Source organism: Haliaeetus albicilla, chromosome 6, assembly GCF_947461875.1.
Source record: "Haliaeetus albicilla chromosome 6, bHalAlb1.1, whole genome shotgun sequence".
Classification (NCBI taxonomy): domain Eukaryota; kingdom Metazoa; phylum Chordata; class Aves; order Accipitriformes; family Accipitridae; genus Haliaeetus; species Haliaeetus albicilla.
This window is the reverse complement of record NC_091488.1, coordinates 32,411,673-32,428,575: the sequence shown is the minus strand read 5'-3', so window position 1 is coordinate 32,428,575 and position 16,903 is coordinate 32,411,673. Positions and strand designations below refer to the sequence as shown.

The window sequence follows — 16,903 nt, the reverse complement described above, 5'->3', positions numbered from 1 at the left end:
ATCATCCATATTGTTTCCAGAGACTTTTGGGAAAGCCATATTTTAGACGTTAACATGGTCGTTAGCTGAAACTGCTAGCTGTTATCCTCACTAAGCAGGAGACATGGAATGGGGAAGGAGAGGATGTTCCAGGTTCTGAGGTTATCCACCAAGAGCTCTGAAGGGGACCTGAGGTTAGATTATGTCATGCTAATGCATAAATATGTTGACTTTGTGTGCTGACCTCAAGGAAGTCAAAAGAGTCCATTAAAAATAAATAAGTAAAAATTGCTTTGCGTATTTGTTTCCCAGCTGGAAAAGGGAGTGCTTAGAACCCCTGCTCCAGGGATATGACAAAGACAAACAAGCTGGCTTTGCAGAATGACAGGTGTGCCCCTGGCCAAGCTGTGCATGGATGTCCCTCCCTCCAGAAGGCACATCAGCCAAGAGGAGAGTCTTTAACATAGAAAGAGGCAATTAGATGTTGTTTTCATTCAGCTATCAGCACCCTGCTGTTTTATTATTCCTGGCTGTAGCAAGAAATTTACCACTAAGCTGTGGTGCTGAAAAGACTGCTCCATGGAGGATTTCCAAAACATGTTCAATGTTCCTGTGACTGCCCCCGCTAAAATCAGCTTCAGTCAAAAAAGGGGGCTGGATGCACTGACATATTTCACCACCTTCATGCCTTTGATGTCACAACACTAAATATTACCTTGAGTGGCCTTGCCTAAGCACACTGAAAATCTAAGCACTATCCTCTGTCCTTGGCTATGGCGTATTTCCAGAAACTAATTGTCCAGCCCACACATGCAAAGTCTTCAGGGGGAACTGCTGCAGAGTGGAATGGTGAACACTTCCATTAACGGCTGTGTAATATCAGTGAAGGCAACTAGATGTCACCCACAGCAATAGGGTTTCTTCATACTAGAGTTGTTTTCATTTCTTCTGGGTAAGAGAGCATTACACAGAGCAGATTATAATATTGTTATAAATTACCATTAAGAAAACAGGTTAATCTTCTATGCATTTGTCAGTAATAAATTCTAAAAAGATCCATCTTTGCAGAAGAATAAAGACAAGGTAATACACTTCTATTGGGTGAGTCATGGATAGTTCCTTGTGTTTAAACACAGAACATTGTCTCTTTGCTATCATTAAAATATTTCTTTAAAATTATCCCTTCTCTGTAGTCCATTTGAAAGGTTGTAATGCTTATCTTTCAAGGACAAATCCAGTGCATGGTAACAGTGGATAAGCTCATTGGAACAGTTTACAAACAACCAAGCAAGCAAAAGAAACAAAGGTAAATGCACCAGGTAGGATCAAAAAATAAGATGCCTTCTTTTAGTGAGCAAAATCAAACACAGTTTCAGGTAATTACAATCTGGATTTACAGGCCCCTCTCCACCACAGATCACAAAGCAAAGCAAATCGACAACAGCTATTATAAAAATAAGAACAGAGAAATGCCAGGGATGAAAAGATGTTTCAGAGGCTGCAATTTTGCAGAAAATCTGAGCACATCTAAAGGCCATTTTAAACATATGGAGCTGAAACACCATAGCACACTAGCACTTAACAACCTGTAAATTAGATGCAGTGAGAAGAGATGCAATGTGGAACAGGGAGCATAGGTTTACCTGGCATGTATTTTTTATTTTCCTATTCAGAGAATGAAACACAAGGAAAAAAACATTCCTAAGAGTCTCCTAAGAGACACTTGTTTCTGATAAATAACCAGCATATCATAGAAAGCAGATTAATCAGAGCAGTGACTGTGAGAGTGTGAGTGCAATACTGCAGCACAAGAATAGGCAGCATTTTGCTATTCTATGGTAACAGACTCGGTGCGTAGCATTTACCATTTTTATTGTGGTGACTTGCAAAAATACACTAGTCAGAATTAAGGACACTTTGTCCTTCTTATTTATATTAACACAAATGGTGAACCAAGTGTCCAGAATAAGGTATCCATTCACATTTCCTAACAAGATGAAGTGAGAGGAAAGCAGAGACTAAGCATTATGATTCCAGTTTGCAGATCTCAGGACAGATGAAGTGCTTTACTTAACAGTTGCAGTAGGACCCAGCTCTTATGGTCCTGCTCTTTATCAAGTCTCTTAGTAGAGGAGGCAAGTGAACATTCATTGCTGTCCCAAATAGTCCGAGGTAACAAACTGGGCACTAAGGACTGCGAAGTACTAAAAGAGAAAAGAATCCAAAAGCCAGCAAAACCCACAGCTCCACTCAAAATGTGTGAAAGATTTTTGCATGGTGCTTACTGAGTTGGACTCTCACCCTGGGGTTTTACAACCAGCTTAAACAGAACTATCAGGCTACTGCTGAAACACTGTCCTCCCCTTCATCCCTGCAGTGCACTAGTACTTGCTACCCTTGCTTCACCATCAGCACCTGTTCAGCCAGTTGTTAGAGGAACGGGTAGCAGTGTGGGAGGGAGGACCTGCCCCTTCTCTGTGGTGATACATGGCTAGACTGGCTTAAGCCAGCCTTGAAACTGTACCCTTAATTTCTGCTAGTCAATACAAAAAAATAGCAATACTAAGCAATAAGTAAGCACATAATGTTTTCCAGTGAGTGTTTAGTTCTACTGTAAAGAGAAAATCCCAATTGTTTTCCTTTTCCTTTTTATAGGACATTAATTTTTTTGCAGCCCAAGTACAAATTTCCTGTGAAATTATGGTTCTGGACTTATTGTTTCTTATATTTTCTTAACATCTCACTGTCTCCGGAATTCTCATATCATCAAAGGGAGCATTCCTGACACCAGACAAAGCCTACTACGAATGAAAACAAACATCTATAGATGCACAGTTAGCAGCTACGGTCTGCACATACGTATCACCTGGATCCAGACTGAGCCCAGGAGTTTGGTCTTGGTTCTGATGATGCCCTGTGAAGTCTGGCTCACCTCATAACTGCTTTAGCATGTTGAACACACAGTCTTGAGCATGTTTTCCTAAGAAATTCTCTGTTCTGACAGCTCCTCCAGCTCCTCCAGCCGAATCTGAAGCTATTTCACTATTCCAACCCCTCAAACATTCATATTAGTAGTAAAGCTAAATCTCAAATTTGTAATCTAAACTCTAAAGCATAATTAGGAAATAAGATGAATTCAGAAGCCGCTATGAGAAATACAAAATATTTGGCTTCCAGTTGGCTTCATTGGCAACTGAGTGGTCAATATATCTTAAAATCAGTACTCTGAAAACCATACACAGCCATGTCAGCAAGACATGCTGATGAGAGACCAAAATTCTAGAAATCAAATGTAACTTTAGTGGTCTGCCTTTTCTTCTCATTAGAGAACAATAATTTGTTATGTTTCATTAAGATAAAGTACAGTTCATTAAGAAGTAAAGGACAGCTAAACAATTGCCTGAATATAGTTGTTGTCCTATATGAGGTCTCCTCAGGCGCCCGAGACATCCATTCACAAACAGGCCATGGGACCTGTAGGTTTGCAGCTTTCGAGAGCAGCAGCTGGTGGCCTGGAGAGTCGGCGCTAAAACGGCATAAGACTGGAGACTAAATCCCACTCCTGAAGCTTGTCCAATTTCTTACTATCTTCATCCATTGCCTATTCATCCAAAGGTATATTTTAAAACTGTAGTGGTGGATCCTGACAAGACCATAGTCCACCTAAGGCAGGCATATTTTCCCATATAAACAGCCTTTTAATATCAGACTTGAACAGATGAGCCTGTTTGACACAGGGGTCTTTTCTGCTTTTCCTTCAATTTACAAAAGTCAGGCTTCTGTTTGCTCTAGAACTGTGGTAACTGCACACTTTTGTACAATCAGATATTTGGTTTGAAAAAGTGACATGAACAACAAAGAAAAAACACACACTTCCCTGATTCTTTGCATTCCCTATTTCCAGAGCCTCCAAATCGGGGATTCTTTATCTTTCATCATTGTCTCAGACAAAACAACCACTGAATTAATTTCATCACTAAATCCCTTTACTTAGCTTCTACACCAGCAATTCTGAAAGTAAAGTAATCAGTTTTACTGCCTCTAGTTAAGGAACAATCTGCATCTTGAGGGTGATCTCCAGAAAAACAAGCAGCCACATTCTTCCTAGATAGATTTACACTGCTCATAAACTCAGTGGCAGAAAACTTTGCCTTTCCAACACCTCATGTTGATCACAGCTACCCTGCTCCTGCATTTATGTCCATCTCCTCATAGGAGGCATTTCTAGAATTTGCTGCTTTATGTCTGTAGGATATATTTCTTTAAAAATCTCTTAGCATCTTTCACAAGCGAGGGAAGATCAAGGGGATGACCCATAAGCCTGAGCAATTCACAGAAAATGAGGGTAAGCACCAGCATCATGTATCCCCAAGAAGTAAGCTAGTTTGCCATATGTATGGCCTGAACACTGTGCTTCAATCCGAAAAGCAATATACACTGCATCACATTTTTTTTTTTCCCTTCCTTGGCAGTCTGGCAAATACCACTGTCTCTCAGCAGTGCTTACCAGTCAGATCCTAACTGCTATCTGAAGTTCTTTTGGCTCATTTGCCTCCACAGACCGAAACAAAACAATTCAGCAACTATGTTTGCTCTTTTTCTGCTGCCACACTGATGTTTATTAAGCATTTTCTACAAAGGAGATATCAGAATGTGCCCAGTTTGTTGTCCAGGAGTCAACAATATCTCTGATGGGAACTAATTTATGAAATCTATTGCATCTCTACAAAACTTCTTTTCTGTCACCAATGAACACGAGGAGAAAAAAATTGTTGAATAGTGGAAAAAAAATGTGCCTTTCAGCTTTGGCAGTGCAATTTTTTTTCATCTTGCAGTCAAAACAGAGACAGATTTATTGATTAAAGTCTGATCTCTGTTGGTCATAAAACAGCTTCAGAAGCCATCAGGCACAATTCAGTGTAGCTGTTTCCCAGGTTTTTCTTTCCTGTTGATAACTTCCAGAGAAACATATGTTAACATCACAGAGCAGGTTCTCATTTCAAACTGGGAAGCTGATTTTAACTACCTGAATTGTATTCTTAAGTAAGTATATCCTTAAGTTTTATATACTTGAGACTTAGCCGGGGGTACCCATATTTGGGTCTTCTAAGGTTTTACAACCTCTGATTTCCTAGTGGCTGCCAAAAGAAGGTATTTCTAAATCAATAAACATTTGAACAATTCATGTTTCCTGTCAATGAATGCAAAACCACCATTTTTTTCTGCATACTTGGATGCCTTGCAAGGTGAATGAGCAAAGGACAGAGACACATAGAGAAACAGAGGGAATAAGCAACATTTGAAATGATGCAACTGTTAAAAATAAATAAATTCATGTTGATGTGTTGCAGAAACAATAGTTCCAAGAGGAAGCATCTAAGTGTACAAGAATATTTTCCTTGAGAATTTACAAGTAATGCTACTGTTGAGTTTCTTCCATTTCTCTTTCACACACTCTTTTGACACTTGGCTATTAACAAAATCTTGAAGGAGAGAGAAGCTAAGTGATGGACAGCAGCAGCAAAGGTTAGTTTGAAATTTGCTCGATGTATGAAAATGTTTGTTCCCAGTAGGAACTCTTCCCTCCCATAACATCAATACATATTCCGTATATCAAGGCAGACATAACCAGGATGGAAGTGGGAGGAGAAAAAGGTTTATTCTGTCCGCTGAAAACTTCCATGTACTGGCAATTCAGTCCCCCAGTCACTAGACTCTCAAGCCAGGCTGTCCCACAAGATGACAAGAGTGCTGATACTGCTGATCGCACTTTTCAGCGGGGAGAGTCCATCCCGCCTGTCCAAGTATCTCACAGCGTCTATTGAAAGATATGGTGATGCAGGCATTCAGCAGGCCTGTTACCTTTCTGTGACTGACAGGTGAGGCTAATAAGAATGTGCATTAAATCAAATCCAGTTTCTGAGACCTTGCCCAAGCTCTAGCTCTTCTGTTCATGATTTCCCTGTTAACGTAAAGATAATGCCATACAAACGTTTGGGCTGCAAGCTATGCCGCATTCCATCTGTAAAAGACACATAAAGTATAGCTAACATCACAAACAAAATGGAGCATCTTCACTGCACGATCACCCCTGCTGTGGTGCCTTCAATGCAGCAATGTTGATCCGGTAATTGCCTTTAAGAGCAGGAATAGCTATGGAGGATACCAGAATGTGTGTACATGGTTTCCTTAAGAGCATCGTCTGCCTTGTCACAAAAGGAGAGACAGACAGATGCCCACAGACAGAAAGAGCCAGGCATCAGCTTTTCAAAGCCAGGACAGACACAAAGATGTATCTCTTCACAGCTGTATAAGGATGTCCCAAGATCAGCACACAGATATTATTTTGCATGTAATATTATGACAGACACACACAAGAATGGACATCAGGATAAAGAGTAGTACAGTCACTCACTCACAAACAGGTACATATAAAATGTGGGAGAGGCAACAAGATAGGCACAGAGACAATGACAGAGAGGCAGACAAAAAAGCTTGCAGAGAAGTCTGCAGCGACAGGTAGTTCCCTCTTCCAGCTCTGCCTCCTCGCCACTGGATGCTGATGTGGGGCTCAAGATAGACGAACTCTCCCCTACTCCCCCTTTTATTTTTCAGAGGAAAAACCCAGTGTCGGTCACTATTTCTCAAGTATTTTCCTCATTCTGGAAACATCCTGGCAAAAGCCTGGGTATCTTTTTTTTCTCCCCCAGAAGTGTCCTCAGGCAGTGCTTTCTCTTTCGAGGCCACAAGGTAAATGGCCGGAGCACACGGCATCCCGCCGTGGCCGTGACACCAGAGGAGCGCGCTGGCCGTTTGAGGGCGTGGGGGCTAACGCCGGTACAGAGACGACGGTTGCGAAGTAACGGTCGCTCCCGGCGAACGGCCGCGAGATGGCAGCGCCAGCCGCGCCCGCGGCGCGCGCCCCTCCTCCGCGCCCAACGGCCGCCGCGGCCCCCCCTCCCCCCCCCGCAGGTGCGGGTCTCCGGCGCCGCGGCAGCCCGCTACCCCCGCGGCGACGGCAGCGGCGACGGCAGCGGCAGCCGGCGGCCTCGCGGCTCCGCGCTTGCGGGAGGGGGCCACGGCCCGGCGGCTGCGCAGCCTGCCTTCCTCCCCCGCGGCTGCGGCGGGGAAGGTCGTGGGGGGCGAGAAGCGCCGGGGAGGGAGAGAAAATGGCCTCCGCTGGTGGCAGGCGGGGCAGAGAGAGGGCAGCCTGCTGGAGGGGGAGGGCGGCTCTTCGGCAGACCCGAGGGAGAGGGTCCTCGTCCCCGGAGCACGATGTGAGGCAAAAGCCGCACGAACGCCAGCAGGTGGTCTGAACTGGGAATTTTCAGAAAGTATAAGCTGATGAAAAGAGAAGGGGACAGCACCAGGAAGGAAAAGCGGTTGTGAGGCCAGTCAGGTGTCCCGGTTTGGCCAAGAGGAGCCCGGTTTACAAGTCCATGTTCAGCAGTTTGCTTTTCTTCAGCAGACTTTCACCACAGGTTGTCCAGAGCAGCTTCCCTGACATTCCTTACAGAGAATGATTTCCAACCCCTTAGCACAACAATAAAATAGGCTCTGGTGACTTAATTTAATCTTAATTCCTTTAGTAGACCTTGGTATGTTATGTGGTACGAAAGACCGTTAGAAATCATTTCAAATTGAAATAAAAGGAGCAGCTTCATAAAGTATGACAAAAAGCTGTAGGTGAACAGATGGGCTTTAGTCAGAGTGATCGGAAATAAGAACACTAGAAAAAGGTGAAGATGTTCATTAGTAAGAAATGAGCACACGTCTCCACCAGTAATTTAGTATTGATAATAGTGTAATTACCTTATGTAGATTAAGAGTATTTCAGTTAGTGATAGTACACGGGAGTCTGCTCAGAAATGGTCTTCCTGGCTACAGAGACCCTGTCTAAAGCATCAGCATCCATAAAAGCCTGCAGCAGGGAGCTTCACAGCATCATTACCCAGCCTGGGGATAAATACCTCCTTGTCTTGAACGTGCCACTGCCACCACCTTTTACTGTCATTCTTTGTGCATTGTTTTGTTCTTTATTTACTTGTGATTCTTTGTGTTGGAGAGCTTAAGTAAAGTATTTTAATCTATTAACTGCAAGAGGTCCCAATTTCCCTGAATCCTTGTAATTCACATTGGACACAGGGGACACAGGCCCCAGTCCGGCTGCTGGGTCATGCCATCAGACTCAAACTCATCCTCTGTTGTATAACCTGACCCAGACGAAGTGTCCTACTATTGTATGGCCTCTGCCAGATTATGTAAGGTATCACACCATCTGCACTGACATCTGTGACCTGATGCAGGTGGCATTACTCCGTAGCACATGTAAAGAAGGGGAAGAGGCTCCTTACAGCCCATGTCCTTTTTTCACTTTTAATCTCATCACCTTAGCACAAGGCATTCCTAGAGACTCAGCAATGGCCTTTATCTGCCACCAGTATTAGCAGGAATGTCAAGGTATATATGGTGGGAATAAACACTTCAGATTTACTGATGAAGAAATAATTTGGGGGCCAACAGAGTAGGCATTTTGCCCTCAAACTTCAAAAGTTGTCAAGTGCAAAAATTCAGGATGACTTGAAGATAAGTAATTTTAAATACTCTTGCTTGCCTTCTACTTTGTCGGTCTTGAGTGATCACATTTAAAAGCTTTTCCAATAACAAGAGTAAACAAAGTTTTGTTTTACGGTGAGTGTGAGTCTGCCAAGTATTACATTACAGCCTGTTCTAGATCCACAGCGTTCAGGAAAACGCCATAGAAAGGAAGGTAATAAACTTGCTAGGTATAGCTGTGGGGGTCAGTCCATAGTGTGTGGACTTGGAGAATATGAAGGGAAAGAAAAAAAATTTATGCTTGGGAAATGCGGAGATACTCTGGCACCCTGCTGGGATGGCAGGAGTATGATTAATACTGTGTGGATAGGGGAATGTACATGCAAACTCTGGCTGAGACATTTCCAGATGTACGAGCTAACTGAGACTTGACCTTGAGTCCTAGTCAAAAATTTCGTTAGTTTTTAGGGGCACTGGATTTATGCCTCTTTCTGAATAAACACTGAGTTGATTAAAACCTGTAGCAAAGCATTGGGTTTCACAGGCTCAGGGACTCAGCATCTAAGATTCGCTAGGAATCCTCTCCAATATTTCTGAAGTGGATTTTTTACTTTCTGTAACAAAGGAGCTTTGCTCAGCACATGGAGGGCAACATGAAGCTGTTATCAGTGCACACCATTGTGTAACTCACTCAGGCTTGATCACTCCTGAAGAGTGTGACCCTCCCGCAGCAGGAGGTATCGCTCAGTCCCAGTGCAGGCAGACTCTCAAACATGCCCAGGCTTCCAGAGTTACAGTCAGCAGCCTCAGTCAACACCCCATAACTCTCAGCCCCGTCAACTTCTCACAAACACACCACATCTGATGGATTATTGGGTATGTGGGTGTCTCCCATCAATGGCAATAGTAAGGGATTTTTATTCATAACTGTTTAAAAACTCACACTGAAAATACCCGTGATAGCATCCCCATTTGCATCATGTGAGCTTCATCCCACTGCATCAAGAGAGAACTGAACAAGAGGCAAGAAATTCAGAGCTCTAAAATCACAATTTGTGAAATGTCAGGGAAAAATAAACTGATTCTAATTGTTCCACTGAAAAACTATTTCTCTCTTTTCTGCTTTTCACAAGCCTTCTTTTACCTCTTTGTTTTTCAGACTGCAGGTCAAGATGTTCAGCAATAGAGAAAAGGATGGTGTAAAGGATACAGAGTCCAGCATATCACGATTGAATGCAACGGAGAGACAGGGTCAATTATTAAACCATCTGCTTTCTGCAGCCTGCAGTGTTTTCAGCATTTTGTAAGGAAAGCTGTTCGAAAAGCTACTTTCTGTCCTGCAGCATTAAATGAACATACCTACTTTTGTATTCTTTATCATATTTGTAGTTGAAAGCATTCAGCAAACATCCACTGCTCGGTGTCCGTAGAGTTTCTACCTCTTCTGTGTCAATGCCCTGATCCTGCAGGATCTTCATTCCAATCTGTATAAAACTGGTACAAAAATATGCATTAATACAAGTATTACTACTACAGCAAGAGTGAGGTAGGCAGTTACATCACAACAGCTAAATATTTTTCCTCATTAAACACTAGATCAGCAATGCTCTGATATGGAGCCTCATGTTCAGGAGGAAAATGTAGGGTTTAGAAAGATTGTATCTAGTCACCTAGAGTCAGCCTGAAAGTGCAGCTATGCAAATGAAAGTAAAAAGCAGTCATGAAGCTTAACACCCATCGGCAATGATTCATGCCTTTGTTTACACTTTGAAAATCCTCTTTGCCTTGAATTTTCTCTTGGGGACATGTGTTTCTATGTGTTTTTACAAGACAATTTCCCACTTTCATCTTCTCCTGCCCAGAACACAGCTAGTCAAGTAAAGGCTGTAACTCTCAGCAAACCTTCCCAAGCATATAAAAGGATTAGGTAAGGGTGTTATTATTGGCTTTGTCATCACTGAAAATAATGCTTTTTCATTACACTGGAATATCCCTCTTTTTCTAAGATCTTACACAAGACAAAGGGATGATTTCTACCATGATGCAGCTAGGAGAATTCAAATTCAAATGGTAAGTGCAAGTCAGGATGCAACAATAGTCATACTGAAGTAAAAGCTCATGAATCATCTCCAGCATGGCTTACTCAGTGTCAAAACATCTGATTTTTTGATGTGAAGACAAAGTAGTTGTTATTCATGTAAAAATTCCAGAGAAAAACAAGGGCTCATCAAAAATCCATTTTACTCTTTCTGGTGGCAGGGTAGACTTTAAAACGCTCTAAATAGCCGTCCAGCGTTTTGGCCACTGGCTTTCATTTCACAACAGATGTAAGATTCCACTTTATCTATTTTACATAACCCAATGGATTGATTAGCAGACAGTAAGGAGAAAGAGAACAAATGCAAACACACCTCATCTAAATAGCTACATGCATATGCCCAGTACAATCAAATATGACAGGCCCAACACAATTCCTATTTCTTTTCTTTAGTAGTGAATTTTAGAGGTAAACCACAGTGGCTCCCAACATTTATTGGATTAGAAGGCGGCAAGTGATTTTCTTCAGGTCTTCAAAGCCCCTTGACTATAACAAAAAAATCTTAATAAAAATTACTATTTTTAATGTAGGAAAGTTTCTGAAGACTTTAGTCAAGGAGCAGCAGCAGATCAAGATCCTAAGGATGGATATAAAAAAATTACAATCTCCATTCCAAAAAAACCATGTAGTATAAGGCAGAGTCTTTAAATGATAGCACAGCCCTTCACCATCATTTGCAGCCACAGGAAATTAAAGAGCTAAAATTGAAGCTGACAGGCAGAGCTAAGCATAGTGCTGCCTGCAGCATGTTATTTCCTCAGTGTCATTGCCTATGGACCCATGAAGCCTGCAGTCCATTCATCTATAGATCTGTTGCTGGCTTACAGACTGACAAGCTAAAGCTACTTTGATGCTGCAGACCCCAAAACACACAGATTTGTGAGCAGACTGCCAGTGAGGCTGGTTACCAGGAGCAGCCTGGCAGCTCAGGCAGAGCTCAGCACAGGCAGAGCAGTGGAAATTAGCTGCCATCGAGCTCCTTGCCACCGGGGCTGGGCTGTCACTGCGTCCTTGCTGCTGTGGCTTCTGGGCCAGCTTCAGCATCTCATGGAAGTGAGACTGTGCAAAAATTGCTGGCCATTCATTAGAATACTCTGAAAAGGGAAACTGATTTCCCTCTTCCTGCAACATCTCCTCTCTGTCATTGTCAAAGAAAATACTTTGCCAGAGCACTTGCTTCCTAATCCACGTCTAACAGCAGCCTGGCTGCAGGGGATGGGCAGGGAGGGGATCATAGCTGTCTTGCCTTAACACCCGCTGTGGAGGTAAGCCACGCTGCTGTCGCTGCCAGGCAGGGCTTACATACATCTCCCCAGCATAGAGGACAGTAGTGAATCCAACAGCAGGGGAAGGGCAAAGAGGAGGCCATCATCAAACGGATGTGCTTCATGTGTTAAACTTAGCTCTTAGCTGAAGTCAACACACTTGCAACATGACTGCCTAAATCTAGCATCTAGAGTAAAATTAATTACATTTCTGCTTATATCCCATTTTATACCTCCAGCAAGATTACAGAATTAAGAGTTACAGAAAGGCACTTTTACGTTTATTCAAAAACAGAAAATACAACTTTCATCAAAAAGAAGAAGCGTTTTCTGGAGACTGAACTGGGCTGATGGAAGAGCCTATCCTCAGAAGTATCTGATATGAAGGGGTTTCCACCATGAAATGAATTGTTAAATAAATACCCTTCAAAATAACAACAGTTTTTAAGTTACTTAGATCTAGGGTTTAAAAAAAAAAGAAGAGATGTAGAAGAAGAAGAAGAAGAAGAAAGAAGAAGAAAGAAGAAGAAAGAAGAAGAAAGAAGAAGAAAGAAGAAGAAAGAAGAAGAAAGAAAAAGAAAGAAAAAGAAAGAAAAAGAAAGAAAAAGAAGGTAAAGTGGTGGTGTTCTACCAGGGATATTGGTTCAGCTGTGAAGGATGATCAGGAACAATGTCTCCAAAAAGCTAAACTTCTGATGGTTATCCTGAAAAATGGACGAGTCTGTTTCATTCAGAATTTTTCCTAAATTTAGTCTGGCCTGAAACCAAGATACAGTTTCTCCACCAACTCCGTGAGATTTCCTGCCAGTTAATATTTCACAGCATACCTAATGAGCATTGAGAAGTCTGGGACACAGGTCCCTGGAATACTTCAGACTCCACGGTCATGCAAACACCCTAAACAGCCCCTAAACTTCCACTGCAAGTCCTCAGGTCTGGTGGATTTTAAGCAGGTGGAAGTGTGGGTGGAAATTATGGGATGTTTGTACCTTCTCTGTTGGAATCGCACTGATTACAAGTAGCTTTTAATTAGTTATACAGATGCATGTTACATTTCTTTGTAAACCTAGCCCATCTTACCTGATCTTGCAGGTGTGAGTTTCTCTTCTTTTGTCAATGTTGAAACTCATTACTTCACACACTGTTTGGAACTGAGAGTACAGTTTTTCTGCATTTCGAGGGAGGTCCACTGCATTGTACAGGAGCTCCATCCTTCTGTTCTCACTTTCCATAAATCAAAATGAAGCAGTTGCATTATACAACTGTTGTGAAATGAGAAAGGCATCAAAAACCTATATTTGGGAGGAAGAATTGTTGCTATCTCAGCAGATTCAAGGTACCAAGAGTGTGGTCCTGGCTTCTACTGGGGAACCAGAAAGAAGTTTGTCATCCCAAGGTTGAAAACATCAGATGCAATAGGCGGGCATATATCTTCCTTATGAACAATACAGACCATACACCAAGAACAGGCTATAGAAAACAGATACAGAACATTGATCTGGAGTTTGAATTCTTAAATAAGTGCACCCAGAAATTCAAGGTCTGAATCGGGAAGATTAAATAAAACAGCCTAAAAAGCTATACTGTGCTCCTGCCTTATTTTTGACTGCATTATTGTTTATTTATTGTTTATTTATTGTTTTCTTTCTTTGTGTTGACCTGGTGGTTGCTCAGACCTCATGTTGATACCAGGTATGCACAGTGCTGGAGATTCGGCAGACTCAACTGGGCAGGGAAAGAGAGTCTTCTGAAGGCAATCACTTCAGGCATGGTTGACTCGGGAGTTGAGGTTGTGCAAAACCCCCGAAATACTGGGTTATTTCAAAGACAACAACTTTGAGTAACTCTCTGATCAACATCACTCACAGCAGGAGGGAGAAAATGCTACATGCTGAATAACCAGTTGTAAAGGGGTTATGTGATTCTCCCCTGATACCCTCATATTTCACATGCCTGTAGTGTCAGATCTTAATTTACCATCTGTCCTGTCAGGGCATTGGCAGAGAGGTACCACTCTGGAGAACAGATCGGAGTACCTAGTTTCAGAGCCTCCCTCCCTCCATCAGTTTATAAATAGAGATTTAAAAAGGCAATGGTGTAAGCAGGCATTCCCTCCACTGCTCAGAAGGACCACTTAGAGTCGCTGACACAGATGATGTTCTTTCTAGCCTCCACATCCAGGACTTTCCCATGACTCCCAGCTGACATTTTCTCCTTGTACTGTAGATCTCAGGCCCTGAACATTTTCTGCATTTTTAGGAAAACTAGCCTAAAAATAAACTAGCCTTTTAGCACCTGAGATAAAATGGAGAGAAGGAGAGGAGCCATGTGGAGTGGAATTTTGGTGCTGGATATTGCCTGGATCCTCGTGTCTTTCCCTGTGGGCTGGGGCTGCCCAAGGCCACTGGCTCCAGCAGCATCTTCTCTTCTTCAGAACCTTGGAAGAGTCTCTGGGACACTCCTGTGATAAGAATCGCTGAGATAAAGCTGTCATTCACCTCTTGCTTGCATCTCAGCTGTTCTCTCATAGTCCCACTGAAGACCATTACTATTTATACAAAAAAGACCATAATTGTCCCAGCAAGACTCAGAAAGTTTTGGATGTTTGGGCAGAACTCACAGGAGGAAGATGACAGGCACACTCTGCATCTGGACAGCAGGCAGTCAGAAGTGAGGAGCCAACACAACAGAATGGCGGGGCAAGGATTACCAGCTCAAAGGCAGGGTACAACACGATGGAGAAATTGAGTACGTGACTGCTTGGTTCCTGGAATAGTTAGACTGTGGGGGGCTAGGAGAGACAGAATTTGAGAGAGGGAGAAACACCATGCACAAATAATTGGAACTGGCAGCTATTTTGCACAGACCACTTTTGAGAACATTTTAATTCCCTAGTCTTAAAGAAATTTATTTCCCCTTCTTTCTTCCGTACATCAAGCAGCCCTGCCAGCTCCCATGTGAGCGAGCGTAGGGGGCTATTGCTCATTCTTAGCCATATGTTTCTGTCAGATGTTTATTTGCACAAGTGACAAATCATTCTGAGCTTTTGAAAAGCTACGGGAGGCATTGCCATTCTCCACTCCTACCTCATTTCTGCAGTCATAGCCTGTGCTGCAGTCAAGGAGCAGGCAGCTGCCAGGCAGGCAGGGAGAAGGAACAAGACCCGCAGGCCAAGCAGATGTGGGCTCTGGAGCAGCACCCTCAAACTGCCAAGGAAATGCTCTGGAAATAAAGTGACCCCTCAGTAGTTACAGAAGCGCCCGTCACTCTAGAGAGGAAGATGTTCCTTTCTGGGAAGGAAAAGCTAGTGAGGAAAAGGAGAATGGTGAAACTGAAAGTCTGGCATCTCTGCTACTGCCCCTCTCTGTTGGACTATCAAAGGATTTTTAAAACTCTGCAATTAAGACCTTGTATCCTCATAGTACCATTATCCTTAGCCACAGTGAGGCAAATGAAGCTTAAAGGTAATGCTGCGGTTTTCTCTGTGTCTTTCGTTATTTAAAGAGTAAAGGCCCTATATACTTTTAATGTCCATGTTACTTGCTGGCAAGTTTGGATACCCACAAGACCTTAAAAACAAAGAAATCCTGTGCCAAAAGCAGCAGAAGAAAAGAAGCACTCCTCAGAGAGAAGCTGTTGAAAGGGACAGCTGTAACAAAGATTTGGAGGATATCACAGAATGAGATGTTCACTTTGGGTTGTATCCTTGGTACAAGCTCTGATGGTGATAGTGGTTCTTTCTTAAAGCATGCTTAACTTCTGAAACTAATCTTGATAGCTCTTAATTAATCAGAGACTGGTCCTACCCACCAGCATCACTCTGAAAAGGAGGCAGAGAACATTTGCTTTTCAGTGTAGAATTTCTACTCCTGCCAAGGAAAACCACAGGTTTTTGCTTTTCTTTATTGTGAAGAGCAGATGGAGGCTCCAGTATCTTAAGGGAGTTGGGGGGTGGTAGGAAGTGGAATAGATCCCTCTGACAGTCTGGCCATTCCGGTGTCCGTACGTTAGAGTATTGCTAGTTATTCTTGAAACCCAGTAAAGCAGTTCTTTTCTAGCAATTTGTGATTTGCTAGGTGTTATTCCCAGCTTTCAGGAGATTCAATTTTTTACAAAGATGTCAGTTGTGCTAAGAGCTTTGTCTCTGCAACACCTCAGGGGAAGGTAATCCATTTTGCACTCTTCTTAAACTGCGCCTTCATTTCCTTTGCTTTTCATGTACTAGCATTCTCTCCATTATTTCTAACCGCTTTATCTTCTTTGGCTACAAGTGCTGTACTTCTCTAATCTTGGAAAAATTGCTCTTCCTCCCACTCTACCTTTCTGACTTTCAGTGAATTAGCTGGTGCCTCCATGACAACAAAATTGATCGTATCTCCTCAAGCTGTCTCCACAGGTCTCAGGCAAGCTGTCTGTTCGTGGGACCTTGTCTTCTCTGACAACTCGCTTCCTGGTTTTCCTCCAGTACACTTCAACAGCGACTGCTAAGTTAAAGGTGACATTTTTGGGGCTGTTTCACCTGATTGTTCTGCCACTTCCATGAACATTTCCATCCCTGGCTGTCAATGATTGCTCTTTTTATCCTGTCTGCTTCACAGACTGCTCCAACTTGACGGATCTCAAGTTTTGCAACTTGCTGTTTGTTTTCTAGCCAGCATCAGTGTTTCCCCTATCTTTTACTTGTTACATTTTCTCACTGGAGCCCTCTCACTCTCTAACTTCACCTAGCAGCTCTCTGCTGCTAACTGCCAAATTCATCTCTCTTTAGCCCATCTCCACAGCCCTGGATAGCTTCGTACCTCCAGCCATTTGCTTTGCATCTTCTCATCTGTTTCTCCCACAAAACAGGATTAAAATATCCTGACTTTTTACATCCAAGGTGTGATAACTAAAATGCAAGTGGTAGTTCAGCTGTTACACTCCTTCCCCTCAGTTTAAGCAGCTCAGCCGAGTTGGGCAACAGATTTCACAACCAAATGTTGTAGACTTATTGCTTATTTTTGTA

General features: G+C 42.7%; 1 protein-coding gene across 1 annotated transcript in view; it reads right to left on the bottom strand.

Annotated features, from left to right (window-relative positions):
* Positions 1-10,388, bottom strand: part of GABRR3 (gamma-aminobutyric acid type A receptor subunit rho3) — a 45,241-nt gene extending 34,853 nt beyond the window's left edge. Inside the window, exons 1-2 of the mRNA XM_069785479.1 lie at positions 10,206-10,388; positions 9,895-10,029 (exon numbers count right to left, since the gene is read on the bottom strand). Of these exons, the coding sequence (XP_069641580.1) occupies positions 9,895-10,013 (119 nt within the window). The 5' untranslated portion in view covers positions 10,014-10,029; positions 10,206-10,388. The remainder of the gene's footprint in view (positions 1-9,894; positions 10,030-10,205) is intronic.
* Positions 10,389-16,903: the final 6,515 nt, after the last annotated feature.